The sequence below is a fragment of the Nomascus leucogenys genome, unplaced genomic scaffold, assembly GCF_006542625.1.
Source record: "Nomascus leucogenys isolate Asia unplaced genomic scaffold, Asia_NLE_v1 Super-Scaffold_391, whole genome shotgun sequence".
In the NCBI taxonomy this organism is placed as follows: Eukaryota; Metazoa; Chordata; class Mammalia; order Primates; family Hylobatidae; genus Nomascus; species Nomascus leucogenys.
In genome coordinates this window covers 286,955-306,854 of record NW_022097988.1, presented here as the reverse complement: position 1 = coordinate 306,854, position 19,900 = coordinate 286,955, and the positions used below count along the sequence as shown (strand labels likewise).

Here is a 19,900-nt window from a genome sequence, read left to right as displayed (position 1 = left end):
AAATTGGGGAAATGGATACAGGGAATGTGGACAAAGAATTTTGATTATGAAGGGTAGAGGAGGCATGATGTGAGAGGAGGAGGTAGCTAGATGGGGATACTGGCTTGTGGAAGGTTATTTTTAAGATGGGTGAGAATTGAGCATGTTTATACACTGCATGGAAGGAAATTGAATAATTGATGTTCAAGTCCCTTGAAGGGATGGCATCTAGAACGTCGGTGAAGGATTTGCCTTAGAAGAAGAGAATGCCTCTTGCATTGCAGTTGGAGGTAAGAATAGGTGCGAATGCTGATAGTAGTAAAAACGACTAACATTAATTGGGAGCTTACTGTGTGCCAGGCACTGTTACAAGCAGTCTATGTGTGTTATCTCATTTAACTCACAACAATCCTTTGAAGCTAGGAGATACCGGAAATACTTCACAGAAGAGGTAGATGGTGTAAATGATTTTGAATGCCATTGGGAAGGGGCTTTTTAGGGGGTACAGTAAGGAACAGAGGCACTGAGAAATTGAGCAACTTGCCCAGATCAAATCTTTAGCAAGTGGCAGAGCCAGGATTCTAACCTAGGCATCCGCCTTAGAGCCTGTACTCTTATCTACTCTCGTGCTATAAACAAGGATGGGTATAGCCGAGGTGGCAGGAGGAAGTTGAGGTAATTCCATCTGATGTCTTTTTGTTTTCCTGATGAGAAAGCATAATAGTCTGCAGAGTTTGGGGAAGTAATATATTAGAAGGTTTTTTTTGTTTGTTTTATTTTTTTTGAGACAGAGTCTCGCTCTGTCGCCCAGGCTGGAGTGCAGTGGCACGAACTTGGCTCACTGCAAGCTCCGCCTCCCGGGTTCACGCCATTCTCCTGCCTCAACCCCTGAGAAGCTGAGACTCTAGGTGCCTGCCACCATGCCCGGCTAATTTTTTGTATTTTTAGTAGAGACAGGGTTTCACTGTGTTAGCCAGGATGGTCTCAATCTCCTGACCTTGTGATCTGCCCGCCTTGGCCTCCTAAAATGCTGGGATTACAGGCATGAGCCACCACACCCGGCCGAAAGTTTTAAGAGATTGTAGGATATGTGAGGTTAGAAGGCATGACATATAACCACTGTGGGGATCAGGGAAGTGTGTGCCTAGGAACCCGTAAATCTGCCAGGTGACAATAAAGGCTTAGTTAAAGTAGGAGGCAAGCAGTCCAGGCACAGTGGCTCACGCCTGTAATCCCAGCACTTTGGGAGGCTGAGGTGGGCTGATCACGAGGTCAGGAGATTGAGACCATCCTGGCTAATACGGTGAAACCCCGTCTCTACTAAAAATACAAAAAATTAGCCGGGCGTGGTGGTGGGCGCCTGTGGTCCCAGCTATTCGTGAGGCTGAGGCAAGAGAATGGCACGAACCCAGGAGGTGGAGCTTGCAGTGAGCCGAGATCATGCCACTGCACTCCAGCCTGGGCGACAGAGCCAGGCTCCTTCTCAAAAAAAAAAAAAGTAGGAGGCAAGTATTTGGGGGTACCAGTCTGTATGGATATGTGATTTTCAACAGCTTTGATAGCAACGTGGTTATAGGAGCAGAAGCAGTTTGATTTAGAGTAGAGGTTTTACTGATCAGAGATGATCAGAGATGACAAAAGTGAGGGTAGTGATTAATGGGTGGGATCCAGGTTGAGTAAGAAAAAAAGAGGGAGGATGGAAGGAAGTCAGGAGCTTAGTGTTGGTGATGAGATTCAAAGAACTTGTGTGGATAATAAGAGCTGCACAGATTGAAGGTTGGGTCAGAAAGTGAGATGTGAACATTTTGGAGATAGAGCAATTCCTAGGGATGAGAAAGGTTAGGTGTAACGTTGGAAGTGGGTAGCTGAAGTGAATGGAAGGGAAATGTCTTTGTAATTGAGATGAAGGACTGAGGGGCTGGAGTATTGAGTGTTTGTCCAAAGGGATGCCATCAGCAAGGTGACAAGACTAAGATTCAGGCAATGAATGAGAGGAAATGGAGAAATGGACCAGTGGGTAATTGCTGGTTGGAGAGCAGGATCCTCTAGAGAAACATTGATTTTCTTTTTCTTTTTTTTTTTAAGATGGAGTCTCTATTTTCCAGGCTGGAGTGCAGTGGCACATTCTGGGCTCACTGCAACTTCCGCCTCCTGGGTTCAAGCGATTCTGCTGCTTCAGCCTCCCAAGTAGCTGGGATTACAGGTGCCTGCCACTGCGCCCAGCTAGGCTGGTCTCAAACTCCTGACCTCAGGTGATCTGCCCACCTCGGCCTTCCAAAGTGCTGGGATTACAGGCGTGCGCCACCATGCCCAGCAGATTTTTCTTTTTATTTATTTTTTATTTTTGAGACAGAGTCTCACTCTGTCGTCCAGGCTGAAGTGCAGTGGCATGATCTTGCCTCACTGCAACCTCCCCTTCCCAGGTTCAAATGATCCTCCTGCCTCAGCCTCCCAAGTAGCTGGGATTACAAATGTGTTCCACCACAACCAGCTAATTTTTGTATTTTTAGTAGATACGGGGTTTCACATGTTGGCCAGGCTGGTTTTGAACTCCTCACCTCAAGTGATCCTTCTGCCTCGGCCTCTTAAAGTGCTGGGATTACAGGCATGAGCCACGGCGCCTGGCTGAAATACTGATTTTTATATAAATGTGCAAAATAGTGGTGATATTGGGAGGGATTTAGGAGAATCAGCAACACCTGAGCGATTTCAGAAAGGGGCCCAGTCAATAGCCAGATTTCAGTTACAGCCTGAAAGATAGATGAGAAGGTTTGAGGGAGAGTGGAGGGTGTCAGTGCTTTTTGTTTGCCATCAGAAGAAGCATCCAGAGATCCCATTAGAAAGGTTTGGGTTAGAGGAGAGAAAAGAGAGGGACTTACATTTTGAATAGTGTCTAAGGATCAGTCCCAGTAACTGAGACCAGTGGGTGTCTTTGGACTATGAGAGAAGCCAGCTACTGCTTGGATAAAATAGACTTCTAAGAGTGTTTGATCTAGGTAGCTTTGGTACTGGGAGGACTCTGGTACATTGGTGGTGTACCAGATGGTGACTGCTCTGTGAAAACCTTTATGCCCCTCACTGCCATCTTGTCTTCTCGTGGGTACTGGCGAAATTAGGATTGAGGTGCTACTAGGCAGATATTTGTATCTGGTTGAATAATAAGACATCCTCTGGAGATTCCTAAAAATATGGAGGTGGAGTGGTTGGGGATCTGTGGGCAGGATTTTGCAGAAGTTGAGTTTGAATTATGTAGTTAGTAAGGCCATGTTTTGTACTCACAGGCTTTTGAGGCACGGGGAAATTTGGGTTATGTTGCTCATGGACCCAAAGCAGCGGAGTGGGCAAAAGAGGAACATCTTTCCTATCATTGGACTTTGGTGTCACAATATTAGAGCGGTCCCCAGGCAGTGCTGCATACACTCAAAATAGTGAAACCACCCTTGGTTTTTACTTACAGCTTGCTCACAGGCAAAACATGAATCTAGAAGTGATGGGGTAGGTTGGGAGATAATTCTGAGTGACACACTATACGGGTTTAGTATCCCTTATCCAAAATGCTTGGAACCAAAAATGTTTCGGATTTCAGATTTTTTTTTTTTCAGAGTTTGGAGTATTTACATTATACTTATAGGTTGAATATCTCTAATCCCCAAGTCCAAAATGCTGCAATGAGCATTTTCTTTGAGTGTCATGTTGGTATTCAGAAAGTTTCTAGTTGGAGCATTTTGGATTTTGGGATTAGGAACACTCAGCCTGCACTGAATTCAGAATAACTGTTGGGACTACTGTAGAACCTGGGGTGCGGAGAAGTAGAAGGGAGCATCTGTTTTATTTTGACTTTTCTATGCTTGAAGGGAAGAACTTGACCTCCCAGTAAATCACTAGGATTGGGGGAAGAAGAGGAGGTTGCAGGAGACAGCTGTTTTTAACCTCTGATGGTCACAGGCTCACATGACAACATTAAAGAGGAGAGAAAAGTTCATATTTGATTGTTTACTATGTAATGACAGGCACTGTTAACCTTTATGGTAATCCTCATAGGAGCTTTCTGAGGTAATAGGCATTATTCTTTTCATTTTATAGGTGAGGAAACAAAATCACAAAGGTTAAGTATTAACCTTTAATAATAACTTGTTTAAAGTTAAAAGTGATTAACTGGCCAGGCGCAGTGGCTCACGCCTGTAATCCCAGCACTTTGGGAGGCCGAGGCAGGCTGATCACGAGGTCAGGAGATCGAAACCATCCTGGCTAACACAGTGAAACCCCATCTCTACTAAAAATACAAAATAATTAGCCGGGCGTGGTGGTGGGCGCCTGTAGTCCCAGCTATTCTGGAGGCTGAGGCAGGAAAATGGTGTGAACCCGGGAGGCGGAGCTTGCAGTGAGCCGAGATCGCGCCACTGCACTCCAGCCTGGGCGACAGAGCGAGACTCCGTCTCAAAAAAAAAAAAGTGATGAACCTTAGGATTAGATACCAGATTTGTCTGACTCCAAAGTCTGGGCCTTTCCTTCTTGATAGGGGTTGTAGCTTGTTGGGATTGGTGTGGTAGGTCCTGTTGGCAAAGGGAAACTAAAGCTTCAGTAGAAATAGGGGAGAAATTAAGGCAGTTTTAGAGAATAAAAAGGGTCTTTCAAAGGGAATGACCTAGAGAGTAAATAGTGTCTTTCAAAGGGAATGACCTAGAGGGTAAATAGGGTCTTTCAAAGGAAAGGGTAGAAAGCAGGTACCTAGGTTAAAGAGGCAGCAGACAGGATGGTTGGTTCTGATTAAAGCTTAATTATCTCCTGACCACTGGTAGGGAGGTGGGGGGTGAGGGCAAGTTAGTAAGAGGACATGATCCAAGCTTTCCAGCATTTTCTCCTAGTTTTCTCTCTCTAGGCAGAGACTCCTCTCTAGCTTTGCCATCAAATTCTGGACACAGATAAGCACTCGATTTAGGGAGGCAGGCTGGCCGTCCAGAGAAGCTTTGGCTCGCTCCTTCCCTCTTTCCTCTGGTAGAAGGGCATGTGGCTGAGTGGAAAGTATACCCAGGCAGGAATGAGGAGACCTGTGTTCCAGTGGAGCTTCTGATGAACAGAAGTGGCAGTAGTGATTCAAGAGAAATGTGGTAGGTTGAGTGACACTTGTTTATTTACAGAAGATAAGTACAGATTGTTTTCTCAGGGGAGCCTGAGAAGCATCTTCAGGGAGGGAGTCGGGGAGTAGGCCGAAAGAACTGACTTATTTGGCAATTTCAGCAAGGACCCGGAGCTGTTTCTTGATCCTTGGCTGCCAGGGCCCTATGGCCTGTGGCCTATGTTTTCGTGGTTTCGAGCAGCATGGTGGGAAAGCAGGCGTTTTCTTTTGGCCTACTTTGGTGATGGACTTTGCAATAAACAAGGGGTTCAGTTTTGCAAGTCGAAAGTCTTGAATAGTTAACTCTTCTGGGTTCTCAGGCTCTTTCTGGAACCTTGTGGGCTCTGCCTTCACATTGGTCTTAGGTGCCTCATATACAAAGAGAACCTTGTTTTTCAGCTTGTTTTGGATCCAGGGATCAATTGAGGCGCAAAGGATTAATGTTTCTTGTAGCTGCATTGAAACAAAGGTCCTAGTGCTGGCTCACTTTGGGTTCAGGCTAGGAGGCTCCAGAGAGGGGGCACCCAAAGTAGGGGGGAATTCTAGCCACAGGGCACTGTGGCCCCAAGGAACAAGGTCAAGGGACAGTGTCTAAGGGCTCATGACCCACTCCTCCTGACAAGGAGCAAATGGTGGTGAGATAGGTGGGAGAAGCTTGGAGGAGGGATAGAGAAGAGGAAGAGGGAGGTGGGCAGGAATGCCTTACTTACACTCTTCTTCACAGCCTGGTGGTTTTCTGCATCTAGTAAGTCCAGGAGCAAGTGGAACACTTGTGGGCTGCGGATCCCCAGGACACCCTGGCAGAGGCAGAGTGAGAGTGCCTACGTAGCCAGCCCCAGGAAGACGCCTTATACTGTTTCCCATTCTAGCCCCTTTGTGAGACTCTGCAGCATAGAGACGGGGGAGATAGGGTTTCCCAGCTGAGATACTCCTTTCCTTGCCATTTGGGACCACTGCATGGGACTTTAATGCCCATTATTTGCTAGGAAGAGTCAAGACAATTTCTGCAGCATCTAAGCAACACCCCTCACATCAATCTTCTCTCCCTTAGCCCACCCACCCCCAACCCTGAAGAAAAGGTTCGGTAGGGCTGGAATTCTAAAATAACTTCCCCATAGTTTACAGGCCTTTACTCCCCTCAGTGACTCTGCTCAATCGCCTACTCCCCCTGCCATCAACACAGGAATTGGGTCAGAGAAGCACAGCCTGCCTTACCAAAGAGATGACTGCTTCCTGGCGTGCAGTGGCATCTGGGTTCATCAGTTGTCTGTGTAGAAGGGAGTGAGTATGTTATAGTTGAATTAAGGAGTAGGGGAAGTGGAAGGGAGGCTGGTTGCTTTTTAGGTCCAGAGTGAATTAGGCAAAGTGATGCTAATTTCATTCATTTCCTTCTCTTGTTTCTTGGATCAGAAAAGGGGCTGGGAGAGGGAGAGGAAAAACAGGCACCACAGTTTGCCAGGAGGCACTGAATGATGATCAGGACTGTCCAGAACTTTTTATCTTTTTTAAAAAAGTTCTTTTCATGTCATAATTTGAGCTTTATAGCAACCTATACCTAACCTTGGTAGGTATTATTACTCTTTCTTTACAGATGAACAAAAGCTCAGTGGTCAAAGAGTTACTTGGTTAGGGGCACGGGCAAGGGAGAGCTGAGGACCTGCTGCACTGTAGGTTCTCAGCTCTCACTGACCCTCTGCCCCCTTCCCACTGACCCTCTCACTGACCCTCTGCCCCCTTCCCACAGCCTAGGATTTGGTCCTGGCAGCTCCCAGGCCACTCACGCCTCCACCAAGTTCATCATCGTAGGCTTCAACTTGAGCTCTTCCACAGTTTGAGCCACAGCCTGCCTCACAGCCTGCAGAGGGATCAAAATGAGTCAACAGAGAGAGGGAGTGCAAGGGTGTACACTTAAGAGCCTCTCTCTAATCTTTACTGAACATTTCCTTTGTGCTACGTAGAGTCCCTGCCTTAAGGAGCTCATAGTCTGGTGGAGGAAGCAGACAAGTAAATAGGCAATTAAAATACTGTGTTGGGTACACATAGGAGGGTCTCCTAACTCAATCTTGGGTGCCAGGAAGACTTCCTGGAAGAGGTGATGCCCGAGCTGAATGAAACTTGGAAGGTGAGTGGGAGTTAACCAGGCAGCGGGTTGGGGTTGGTCAGATTTTAGGAGCAGAGGGGAGAGCATATTCAAAAATCTGGAGGCAGGAGAAGGTGCAGAGAGGATGGGGAGCTGAAAATAGTTCAGCTCAGAGAGGTGACCAAATGGACTCTTCCAAGCACTCCGAGTGCTCTAATTACCCTGGGACAACAGGTATAAATCAGGACATGGTTGTCCTAAGCATAAATGGTGCGTGGTTCTGGCGGGGAGAATGGTGAGAGATGAAGCTAGAAAGGCAAGCAGGCTTGAGCTGTGGAAGCAACATAAGCCATCCACAGGGCATTGGAAGCCAATAGAAAGTTTTATGCAGAGAAGGCACAATCTGATTTATATTTTTTAAAATGTCTTTAGAAATACAACACCCAGTGCCGGGCGCAGTGGCTCACGCCTGTAAAACCAGGTGGACAGATCACGAGGTCAGGAGATCAAGACCATCCTGGCTAACACGATGAAACCCCGTCTTTACTAAAAATGCAAAAACTTAGCCGAGCGTGGTTGCGGGCACCTATAGTCCCAGCTACTCGGGAGGCTGAGGCAGGAGAATGGCGTGAACCCGGGAGGCAGAGCTTGCAGTGAGCCGAGATCGTGCCACTGCACTCCAGCCTTGGCAACAGAGCAAGACTCCGTCTCAAAAAAAAAAAAAAAAGGAATATAACACCTAGTTTTATAACAAGCTATAGTAAATATAAAAGCAAGGGAACATAGAGGAAGGTAGGGTTAATGCTGATTGGTGATTTAGGAAAGCTTCCCATGGGAGGTATCGTTGGGATCGGTCTTGAAGGAGCAATACAGTATTTTTAGTAGGCAGAAGGGGAGAGGGATTACTTACTGGCACGAGTGAATAGTATGAGACAGTTTTTTACCTTATAGAAGGAAGGATGACTCAGATCATTTTAACCTGAGAGAACTGCCTGAGCAAAGGCAAGGTGATATAAAAACCTAGGCTGCATTAGTTGAACAGGAGTAGGTCAGGATGAATGTGATACTTCGGGGGAGGCCAGGGGAGGTCTCCAGAATAGGGAAAAGAGAAAGGTTTGGGTGTCTCTGGGCTTGGGAGCTTTGGTCTCACTTACAAGGAAGGGTTCATTATGCGTCTTCCTCCTCAGCAGGTTAAATGTGAGTTCCTCTAGCCCCTGTGCCTGGATCTGTTCCAGCCCAATGGTCTTAAGCATTTGGGTGGCTTCAAAGCGGTCCTGAGGTCGGGGGTGAGGGTTAGTGGGGAGGTGTGAAAGATGGATTCCCTTCTTCATCCCCTAACCCTATCCTAGTGCCGGGAAAGGAAGGGTGCAGGCAGTCCAGAGCTTACCTCAAGGACACTGGAAGAACACAGCTGGTCTAGGATGGCCCTGATGACTGGGGCTGAGTGCACGTGCATCACCTTGACCAGCATCCTAAGGGCCTGTGAGGGGCAGGGTAGGGCAGGGTATACAGGGCCTAGAGGCATCTGCGTGGCCAGGTGGACTTGAAGTCTGAGCCTAGAACTGGTGAGGAACAGCTAAGGTCCTTTTTTCTGCCTCTTGGCCTCTTGAGAACAGTTCATGTGTGCATATACATAATCGAACACCCATACCTATCAAATATACACAGACACATGTACACTTATATGTCCATATGACCCCATACTCATACATGGACACAGTCATAAGCACACAGAGGATCCTGCAGTGCTCCACCACCAGAATGGCAGGATCCAGACCACACACAATTCAGCAGTGGCTTCTGTTTCCCCAGGGATCCCAGCCTTCTGCCCCTCACACCTTCATCCGCTGGGTCTTGAGTCCTTGGCACAGGCACTGCAACAAGAACTCTTGGACCATGTTGCTGCAAGGCCTCAGGAAACCCAGGCACAGGGCTGCCTCCAGAGATGCTTCACTGGACGACTTCCTGATCAGTGTCTGTAGTACAGGCACCAGCTTGCCCTCATCCCCGACTTGAGTCCTCTGTGAGGGAGACAAAATGGGTAGGGGGAGGGGCTATGTATTTAGCCAGGCTTTGTGCTTTATGCTTCCAGACTATATTCACCTTCCTCCCTAAAATGAATCTTGTGCATCAGATTATTTCACCCGATTAACTTATTCTTGCTGTCACCTACTTGCTTCTAGGTCAGATCTCATTTCTCTATAACTATCTCATGGATGGATCACTGCTACTGTCTTCAACACTTCTACTGTGTTAATTCCTGTCATTTAAAAAAAAATACATGTGAGTGATCCCATACCTCTCCTTCAACATCCTTGTCCTCTTCTCTGCCTCAGCCACTAATCCCACTGAGAGACCTGATCATTACCCACAAATGCAGCTTCTCCATAATCTCCATTTCATGGATCCCACTCTCTGACCATCACCTCTTTTTCCAGCTCCTGAGGCCAACAATTGTTTGACTCCACAAGGGACTAAATAATCCATTGAGCCTGCCACCTTTGCACTCCTCCACACCTCTGTCCCTCTTGACCCAGCTTAAATTCCATGATCCTGCTGTAATCATTCTCCTTCCTCACCCTCAGCTCCCTTACCCACTCTTGCTTCATTCTACTCCCTGGACAGAACTACAGTCCAACTCTCCACTTTGTGCCAGCACTTCCTGGAGAAAAACACTGTCGCAGTGAATGATATTGTTAAAATGTGTGAACACAGACCTCACAGACCCTTAATGCTGTCTGGTAATCATACTGTTTTTACCTGGGCAGCTCTCTTTCTCACTCTTCCAATTCACACCCTTTCTGGAACACTTCTTCCTCTATTCTTACTCTTGGCTAGTGACCTTGCTTTCTACTTCACTGAGAAAATAAAAGCAACTAGAAAGGAAGTTCCATAGACTCCTACGACTACTTCTGTCCAACTTCCAACACTTGCACCCATACGCCCTTCCTTTCTACTTGTTAACTATAGACTGTAACCATCTATCTAAGGCCAGTCTCCACTTGTGTCTTAGACCTTATCTCTTCTCACCTATTTATGGACATCATTTAAGAACATTGCTATTTTTCACCCGGGCGCGGTGGCTCACGCCTGTAATCCCAGCACTTTGGGAGGCCGAGGCAGGCGGATCACGAGGTCCGGAGATCGAGACCACAGTGAAACCCCATCTCTACTAAAAATACAAAAAAAAAAATTAGCTGGGCGTGGTGGCAGGCGCCTGTAGTCCCAGCTACTGGGGAGGCTGAAGCAGGAGAATGGCATGAACCCAGGAGGCGGAGCGTGCAGTGAGCCAAGATTGCGCCACTGCACTCCAGCCTGGGTGACAGAGTGAGACTCCGTCTCAAAAAAAAAAAAAAAAAAAAAAAAAGAACCAAGAACATTGGTATTTTTCACACTCTCTTCAAAGTCCTTATTTATTTTATTTATTTATTTATTTATTTATTTATTTATTTATTTATTTATTTATTTTGAGATGGAGTCTCACTCTGTCGCCCAGGCTGGAGTGCAGTGGCACGATCTCGGCTCACTGCAAGCTCCGTCTCCCGGTTTCACACCATTCTCCTGCCTCAACCTGCCAAGTAGCTGGGACTACAGGCGCCCGCCAGCACGTCTAGCTAATTTTTTGTATTTTTAGTAGAGACGGGGTTTCACCGTGTTAGCCAAGATGGTCTTGATCTCCTGACCTCGTGATCCACTTGCCTCAGCCTCCCAAAGTGCTGGGATTACAGGCGTGAGCCACCATGCCAGGCCTATTTATTTATTTTTGGGAGGTCGAGGTGGGTGGATCACAAGATCAGGAGTTTGAGACCAGCCTGGCCAATATGGTGAAACCTCATCTCTATTAAAAATACAAAAAAATTAGCCGGGCGTGGTGGCACATAACTGTAATCCCAGCTACTTGGGAGGCTGAGGCAGGAGAATTGCTTGAATCCGGGAGGCAGAGGTTGCAGTGAGCCGAGATCATGCCACTGCACTCCAGCCTGGGTGACAGAGCGAGATTCGGTCTCAAAAAAAAAAAAGAAATGGTTACAGAGATTTTAAAGAAGCATCCTCTTGTCCACATCCTCTTGTAACTGCTGTACCATTTTCTCTTCCAACCGCTTCCCTTTGCCTGCAAGAGGGGCTCAGATAAGATGGATGTTTTGCCTGACTTCTTTGATATCCTGAACTTTCTGTAGCTCTTTATTTTTCTACAATCTGTTCATTATAAATTTAGCTTGGCGTTTCTGTTTGATCTCTTCAACTCTCTTCATTGCGTCAATAGTTTTATTCCATAGCTCTTGCTAGTATTTGATAGGTTCATTTCTATGTTTTTAAAATTCAAATGAATTATCCACTGTAAGCTCTTTACCAGCTGCTTTCCGGAATGCTTTGGTCCACCTAACTTTGCGAGGATTGCGCTTCTTTTTAAAGTTTTATGACATTTAGATTTACAAAATCTGAACAGCTTGCAATCGTTGCGGACAAACATCATGTCGTGGCTGGGGTAGATAGGCCTCGAAGAGAAAGAACACTTCTTGATACGCATGTTGAACCTGTGTCGGTTCCCACCGACCAAACGCTATGCTTGAGAGCCCTCTTGCTTTCTTAACCATGCCAAACATACTCCTCCCTTTGCATTGGTCCTTCTGCCTGGAATGTCTTCTCTCAGATATCTGTAAGGCTAACCCACTCACTTTCTTTATGTCTTTGCTCAAATGTACCTTCTAAATTAGGCCTTCCCTGTCTACTGCATTTAACATTGCAATCCATCCCTACTCCTACTTGTCACTCCTGATCACTCTTACCCTGCTACGTAATTGTTTCTATTGTACCTGTCACCTCTAACATACTACATAATTTTCTTTTTCTTGTTTCTTTTCTTTTGAAATGGAGTTTTGCTCTCGTTGCCCAGGCTGGAGTGCAATGGCGCGATCTCGGCTCACTGCAACCTCTGCCTCCTGGGTTCAAGCAATTCTGCCTCAGCCTCCCAAGTAGCTGGGATTACAGGTGTGTGTCACCATGGCTGGCTAAGTTTTTTTTTTTTTTTTTTTTTTTTATTTTTAGTAGAGACAGGGTTTCACCATGTTGGTCAGGCTGGTCGTGAACTCCTGACCTCAAGTGATCATCTGCCTCAGCCTCTCAACGTGCTGGGATTTGTGAGCCACCACGCCCGGCCTAATTTTCTAAAAGTAAATTTATTGGTTATTATGTGTCTCCCCCACTAGAATGTAACCTCCTCCATAAGGGCAGAGATCTTTGCCTGTCTGGTTCACTGCTATATCCCAAGGGCCTAGGACAGTGCCTGGCACATGATAGCTGTTTATTATATATTTGCTGAATAAATGGATGAATGATGGATTTTCTTTTACATAGAGCAATGATGGGGTCAAAGTAAGAGAACACTAAAGGAGAAAAAAACAGTAGGGTCTGAGGACTCTGTTGGGCCCCATCCCTTCTTGACAGCTTTTACCTTAATAAGTTATTTTAGAGATGATAATAATAATGATGGTTACCATTTAAAGAGCATAGGCATTGTACTAGGTGTTTTACATACATTATCTCATTTAGTCCTCTCAACAGTACTATCAGACAATTACAGATGCTCCTCTATTTACAATGACGTCCCATGGATGGGTTTATCAGGTTGTAATGCCATGCCCATAGTAAGTTAAGGAGTGTACTGACTGTGTGTTGTTTTTGCACCATTGTAAAGGCGAAAAATCGTAAGTCAAACCATCTAAATCAGGAACCATCTGTACTGTCTCCATTCTCCATTTTAAATACAAACTGCAGCTCTGAAATTTGGCTTTTCAGAAATGGACTAGTAAGTGGCCAAGCCATATGCTTCTATTCAACTCCTGAGGGAACTCCTCAAGGACAGTGTCTTCCTCTATCAAAGCTGCGCTAGGTTACCTTCTTCCTCACCCAACCCCCAGCTAAACCTATCAGTTACCTTGTCCAGCTTTGCCCCCAGTAACAGACTGTCCTCCCAATCACCTTGTCTTTAGAGACAGCAGCCCAGGAGTTAAGAGCCATTCGTAGCCCCGTCAAAGTCTCCATCCTTTTACCCTCATTTTTCTCCTTCAGCTGTTTGATGAGAGCCTGGATCACGTGCTTATTCAGGCAACCTGGACAGGTAGGGGCCTCAAGTCAGGGCAGAGCTTCTGGTACTGCCCCTCTCTGCAAGGACCCATTGAACTCCACTGTGCCATCGAGACCTAAGTTCCAAGTCCTAGGTACCACGGTGTTGCCCATCTTCCCAGGATACCAGGGCAGCTGGCTGAACACAAACACTATTCCAAGAGCCCTCCCTCTCCATCTCTCTAATCTCTTTTCCCTTTTCGCCCCACCTTCCTCTCTTGGTTCAACATAACTGGGACAGTTCTCAGGCCTTGCCAAATGCTAGGTTGGAGTAAATGTATGCTCCTCACCCATTTGTCCTTACCCAAAGGAGAAAGTGGTTGCACTTTCTCAACTCCCCACCAAGGGAGAGGACATACTTACCCAGGATGGCCAGGGTTCGGTAGGCCTCGTACTTCACTTTCTCTGGACCAGTTTGGGCCTAATTTAAGAGGCGGGTGGTAGGAACATATAATAAGGTGATGGAGTGTCAGAGCTTTAGGGATTGTCTCAGCTTAACTTCTCATTTTACAAAAGAGGAAACTGAAGCCTAGAAAGTGACCCATCTATTCTCAAATACAGAATACAGGCAAAATGGTTCAATGGAAGGAACAATACAGTTGGGAGTTAGATGTTTGTTCAAATCTCTATCTGGTATCTAGTAGCCACTTGGCCTTGGGCAAGTCCCTTCGTCTCTCAGAGCTTTCATTTTCTCATTTAGAAAAGTACAGATACTAATTCCTGGTGTTGTTGTAAGAGTTAAATGAGATTATGGATATAAAGAATGCATGTTCCCAGTGGTAAGCTGATGTATACGTATGCGGTGTTTCCAGTAAAGGCAGAGAATGTACTCTGTTCTGGCTTTCAGACTTTCCTGGCTTTTCAGCCCAATGTCTTTTCGGTTAGACCAGGGGGATCTTCAGATTCTTCCTTCCCCATCTTTTAGATCCAGCTGCTCTTCGAAGAGACCAAGGACATGAGATGGGGCATGCTGCACAGTGGTGGCTGTGTCCTTACTGGATCTGACCCGCCATCCTAGCACCCTGGGGAGCCTTGTCTGTGCCCACATGCCACACATCTCAGACCCTGTTTCCTTCTTTCCTGAACTCCAGCAGTTCTCAGACTTACCACCTGCTGTAGTGCCTCCATGACAAACTTGTCACTGATGCGTAAGCATCCCAGAGCCTGCAGGAAGAGGGATGGAGGAAAGAGAAGGAATCTTGGACATCGTCCCCAGGAGTTACCGTTCTCTGGACACAGCTGGAGTTTGTGCTTGGCATACCACCCCCACAACCACCATCACGTCAAGCAGCTGTTTACTTTCCAGCTCGGCCAGCTCCTGGCTGTAACCACCCTCCTCTATCCTTGCCTCTTCTCACCTGTGCTGCATAGAACTGCTCATCCTCTCTGGGAGATTCCAGGCTTTTTGTGAGTTCCTGCCCATCCAAGGCAGCCAGTGGAAAGGAAGACAGAGAAAAATAAAGAATTTCAAACTAAAGGGAGCTCATCCAATCCAATCCCTTTTCCTACCCTACCTCTGTTTTTCAGGCAAGGACTGAGGGCTGAAGGATGGTGTGAGCCCAAGGGAAGGGAACCCACAGGGAGGGAGTCCCCCACGTCCTCTCCCACATGGTCCTGACCCTTAATCTTTGCCACTTCAGGGGGTCCTGGGTAGACTCTAAGGGCCTGGATCGCATCTCAGATTTCATAGTGAGCTTGCTCATTGGGAGATGGAACATTTTGATGTGGGTTTGATGTACTTCTTTGATGTACCTGTGTGAGAAATTGCATAGGCAGCTTTGGTCCCTTTGTACCTTCCCTCCGCAGGTTGCAACCTCACTTCTGCCACAGGGCTGCAGCCCAGCTCAGACATGGGACCAGAGGAAGACAGATGAGGACTCAGTGATATCCACCAGAGCTGAGCCGAGCTGAGCCGCCCTAAGCTCCTCTCTGGCAAGTCTGGCTGACTTGCCTTACTCCCTGGCCCACCCCTTCGTTGCCCTTCTTCACTTTCCTAGAAGATGTGGAGGGTGAGGAGAACATGGAGGCCAGCAAAACACACCTACAGTCATCTCTCATTTTCCTCAACATCTTCTCAGCCTCCCGTTCCTCTCGCTGATCATACAGGTCGTGCCAGTGCGTAGAGATCTCAGGTTTCTTGAAGTAGCAGTACGGGACTGAGTTTGGCTTGCTTGGATGCTGCCTCCAGCACTCTGGACTTGGGGGAAACTCTTCCTTTGGCATCTGGGGGTTGCAAGTGGCAGAACAGTCAGAGGGGTCCCCTAGGCCCTTACTTGTGGGGGTATGGGGAGGAGGGGGTAAAGGGAGAGAAGGGCAGGGTGAGACAGATGCCCTCTAGCCTCTCATCTGAGCTGGAGTCACAGCTACCACCTAACCCCTTGCATAACTTGGGCAAGTTACTTCATCCTAGCAAGGTCTCAGTCTCCTTATCTGTAAAACAAAGCTAATAATCCTTGTTCTGTGTCCCTACCAAGGTTGTTGTAAAGATCAAAAGAGAGATCCAGATTGTGAAGCCACTGGTGATCTGTAAATCGATTTGAATACATGGTTTGGTTAGTTGAGGATCTCAAGCACTTTGAAAATGACACTTGGGAAATGAAAAGGCAGGGTGTGGGGGGATGTGGAATAAAGGTGGGGAAAAGACGGACTATTGCTCCTTCAGATATTTGAGTACCAACTATGTGCCAGGTACTGTGCTGGGTGATAGGGTTGCAGTTATCCCTGCCCTCATGGAACTTAACAGTTTAGCAGGGAAACAGACTTTCTTAAAATAATCTATCACTTTAACAATTGTGAAACTACCGCTGTCACTGTAATGGAGGATTTTGAGTGGGTCAGGGGCTTTCTCTGAAGATTTGGCTAGGATTCATCCCTGTCTCTTCTTAAGCCTTTCTTTCACTCTTTGCAACAGATCTGGGCAACAGGGAAGAGGGGCTTCAGCTGTGGTTCCCAACTTTGTACTGAGGAGATCATAATAAGGGTTCTCAAGTGATTGGCATAAGTTCAAAAAGTGGAGCATGACTCACAGTGAGTAGGGTTGCAGATTTAGGAAGAAAAAAAAAAAGCTCCCCACTCCCAAACAAAAAAATACTAGGAGGTCAAGTTAAATTTGGATTTTAGGTAATGAATGAAATATTCAAGACACATTTGTACTAAAACACCATTTGTTGTTTATCCAAAATTCAAATTTAATTGGGCATTCTGTATTTCATCTGGCAATCCAAACTGTGAGGGTTGCTAACTGTCCCTGTGTTAACTAATAAAAATGACTTCCATTAGTAAGCACTTTCTGCATAGCCAAGGCCTCATAGACTTTGTTTCATAACAACTCTACAAAGAGAGGTGGACAGGGGTTAGCCTGTGGCACAGGAAGCTCCTGAGGCTCTGAGGGGGAAAGTGACTTGTTCAAGATCACAGTTAATGGCAGCCCCAGGGGTAAATGTCAGGGTTCTGTGAGCTGGCTTTAACGGGAAGGGATAGTTTGCTGCCCCTCCTAACTTTGATACAGCTCCCAGGGTAGCAAAAGTAAGGGGTCTTACCTGGTAGCAGGACAAGGGCAGATGAACAGGAGCCATGGCTTTTCTGAGTTCTGGCAAGAGGGATAAGTGTATGTGTGTGGTTCAAATGAGATAGCAGTTGCAGGCCAGGTGTGGTGGCTCCTGCCTGTAATCCCAGCACTTTGGGAAGGCAAGGCAGGCAGATCACCTGAGGTCAGGAGTTTGAGACCAGCCTCGCCAACATGGTGAAACCCCATCTCTACTAAAAATACAAAAAAAATTAGCCGGTCGGGCACGGTGGCTCACGCCTGTAATCCCAGCACTTTGGGAGGCCGAGACGGGCGGATCTCGAGGTCAGGAGATTGGGACCATCCTGGCTAACATGGTGAAACCCCGTCTCCACTAAAAACACATAAAAAAATTAGCCAGGTGTGGTGACGGGCGCCTGTAGTCCCAGCTACTCGGGAGGCTGAGGCAGGAGAATGGTGTGAACCCGGGAGGTGGAGCTTGCTAAGATCGCGTCACTGCACTCCAGCCTGGGCGACAGAGCAACAGAGTGAGACTCCGTCTCAAAAAAAAAAAGAAAAAGTTTGCCAGGGGTGGTGGTGCACGCCTATAGTCCCAGCTACTTGAGAGGCTGAGGCAGGAGAATCTCTTGAACCTGGGAGGTGAAGGTTGCAGGGAGCTGAGATCATGCCACTGTACTCCAGCCTGGGCAACAGAGCAAGACTCAAAAAAAAAAAAAGAGATAGCAGTTGCAAAGGTAGGTTAAAGAATTAATACATTCAGGCATTAATTTATTCAGCATTTAGTGACTACTAGTACCAGATATTTCACCAGGCACCAGGGAGATAAGTAAGGCATAATTCCTACCTTTAAGTGGCACATAGCCTTCTACTGCCTTCCTAACTCAATATGTGATTTGCAGAGCAACAGCATTGCTGTGCATTTTAGAATATTTGTGGGAATTTTGAATATGTCTAGGTCCTTCATCAAACTAATCAAATCAAATTCTGTGGGGATGGGGCCTAGGCATTTTGGAAAGCTCCCCAGAAGATTCTAATATGCAGCTGAAGGTGAAAATCACTGGGGTCATTCAGTGTCTCAAACTTGAGTGTGCATTAGCATCACCAGGAGAGGCGGGGCATGGTGGGTCACATCTGTAATCCTAGCCCTTTGGGAGGCCGAAGCAGGCAGATTGCTTGAGCCAAGGAGTTTGAGACCAATCTGGGCAACAAAGTGAGACTGCCCCCTAACCCTCAATTAGAAAAAAAAAAAAAATCACCTTGAGAGTTTGTTAAAACACAGATTTCTGGGACTCATACCCACAGTATCTGATTCACTAGATTAAGGGTGGGGTCTTAGAATTTGCATTTCCTGTTTTTTGTTTTGTTTTGTTTTGTTTTTATTGAGACAGAGTCTTGCTCTCTTGCCTGGGCTGCTGGAGTGTAGTGTCACGATCTTGGCTCAGGTCAACCTCTGCCTCCCAGGTTCAAGTGGTTTTTGTACCTCAGCCTCCCGCGTAGCTGGGATTATAGGCGCCCGCCACCACGCTCCGCTAATTTTTTGTATTTTTAGTAGAGATGGGGTTTCACCATCTTGGCCAGGCTGGTCTCTAATTCCTGGTCTCAAGTGATCTGCCTGCTTTGGCCTCCCAAAGTGCTGGGATTACAGGCATGAGCCACCGTGCACAGTCGAGAATTTGTATTTCTAACAAGATGCTGATGCTGCTGGTCATGGGATCATGCTTTGAGGACCACTGTTCTAGCTGGAGAGACAGAAGTGTTTCTTAGTGATTAACAGAGGGAAACAAATGTGAAGATAGATGTAGACACAGGTGATACACGTGAGGGGTACCTAACCTGGCTGGGAGGATAAGGGAAGGTTTTCTAGAGTAAACTCCACAAACTGAGTCTTCAACACAAACAGGAGCTAGCCAGGTAGATAAGGGAGAAGAGCATTAGACACAGGGAACACCCTATGCAAAGATTTGGAGGTGCAAAAATTGAGGGTAAAGAACAGGGTGCAGGTGTGGGAGCAGAAGCTGGGGAAACACACACGTGTCCCATCTTAGAGGGCCCTGTAGGCCCTGCTGAGAAGCCTGAGACTTACCTTGAAGACTGTGCAGAGCCATCAAAGTGTCCAAGGGCCTGCCCTGATGTGCCCTGATGTTTCCCAAGGGTTTGCCGAACTCACCTAGATCCTTGCCTGGGAGTGAGAGCCAGGTAGCATTTCTTTTTCAGTCCCCTGCTCTTGGCTCCATTTCTGTCCATCCCAGCCTCACCTTTGGTCCTGTCTGGATATTCCAGCCATGGATACAGGAACATTGACCTGGAGACATCAAAGATATCAGTTGATTTTTCACAGGCCATCTTCTTCTCCTGGTGGGGCCAGAGGGAACCTGCAGGGGGGAATACAAGGCTTTTAGGGGACTGGGGGCATAGCTGGAGGAGACCTGCCCTCTGTGGTACAAGAAATACAGGTGAGGTGTCTGCATTTCTGGAGGTAGAAGCTTCCAAGTGCTAAGCAACCAGGTTACTTTAGTAAATAGAACACTCAGGTTTCATTTCTGAGCCCCAGCTGTGGCATCTACTGGCCTGGACTTGAGCTAGTCACTTTATTTTCTGAGCTTCAGTTTCCTCACTGTACGAGTAGGAAAGTCATGCCTGGGCCGGGCGCGGTGGCTCACGCTTGTAATCCCAGCACTTTGGGAGGCCGAGGCGGGTGGATCACGAGGTCAGGAGATCAAGACCACGGTGAAACCCCGTCTCTACTAAAAATACAAAAAAAATTAGCCGGGCGTGGTGGCGGGCGCCTGTAGTCCCAGCTACTCGGAGAGGCTGAGGCAGGAGAATGGCATGAACCCGGGAGGCGGAGCTTGCAGTGAGCCGAGATCGCGCCGCTGCACTCCAGCCTGGGTGACAGAGCGAGACTCCGTCTCAAAAAAAAAAAAAAGGAAAGTCATGTCTGTCTGGCTTAACTAGAGGGCCTATGGTGAGGCATAAACTGGAGAAGAAAGTCAAACCATTTGGTGAACTGTCAAGCTCAAGTAAGCCCATGTTAGGATCAAGGATTGTTCTTAGGATTAGTCATTGGGAAAATGGC

At 47.0% G+C, this 19,900-nt stretch overlaps 1 protein-coding gene and 1 pseudogene across 2 annotated transcripts; both read right to left on the bottom strand.

Annotated features, from left to right (window-relative positions):
* Positions 1-5,094: 5,094 nt before the first annotated feature.
* HEATR9 (HEAT repeat containing 9) lies at positions 5,095-19,310 on the bottom strand. Of its 2 annotated transcripts, none has more exons than XM_003281372.3 (15): positions 19,080-19,310; positions 16,838-16,887; positions 15,340-15,521; positions 14,918-15,050; positions 14,657-14,713; positions 14,406-14,462; positions 13,662-13,719; positions 13,155-13,285; positions 9,014-9,196; positions 8,563-8,655; positions 8,330-8,449; positions 6,877-6,950; positions 6,311-6,362; positions 5,806-5,892; positions 5,095-5,548 (listed from the first exon to the last, which is right to left on the bottom strand). In XM_003281372.3, the coding sequence occupies exons 1-15, from the start codon at positions 19,165-19,167 to the stop codon at positions 5,201-5,203; spliced, it is 1,713 nt and encodes a 570-aa protein (XP_003281420.2). In that variant the 5' UTR covers positions 19,168-19,310; the 3' UTR covers positions 5,095-5,200. The 2 variants fall into 2 exon arrangements, with proteins under 2 accessions (XP_003281420.2, XP_030665028.1); XM_030809168.1 differs by having other exon boundaries at positions 15,038-15,050.
* LOC105739129 lies at positions 11,213-11,703 on the bottom strand (annotated as a pseudogene).
* Positions 19,311-19,900: the final 590 nt, after the last annotated feature.

Bases quoted from the DNA above. Each gene is read 5' to 3' on its own strand.
- HEATR9 (XM_003281372.3), bottom strand. From the start codon at position 19,167: ATGGCCTGTGAAAAATCAACTGATATCTTTGATGTCTCCAGGTCAATG. The intron at 13,286-13,661 runs GTAAGTATGTCC...CTACCTGTCCAG, and splicing joins CCGAACCCTGGCCATCCTGG to GTTGCCTGAATAAGCACGTG. The intron at 8,450-8,562 runs GTAAGCTCTGGA...CCCCGACCTCAG, and splicing joins GTTCTTCCAGTGTCCTTGAG to GACCGCTTTGAAGCCACCCA.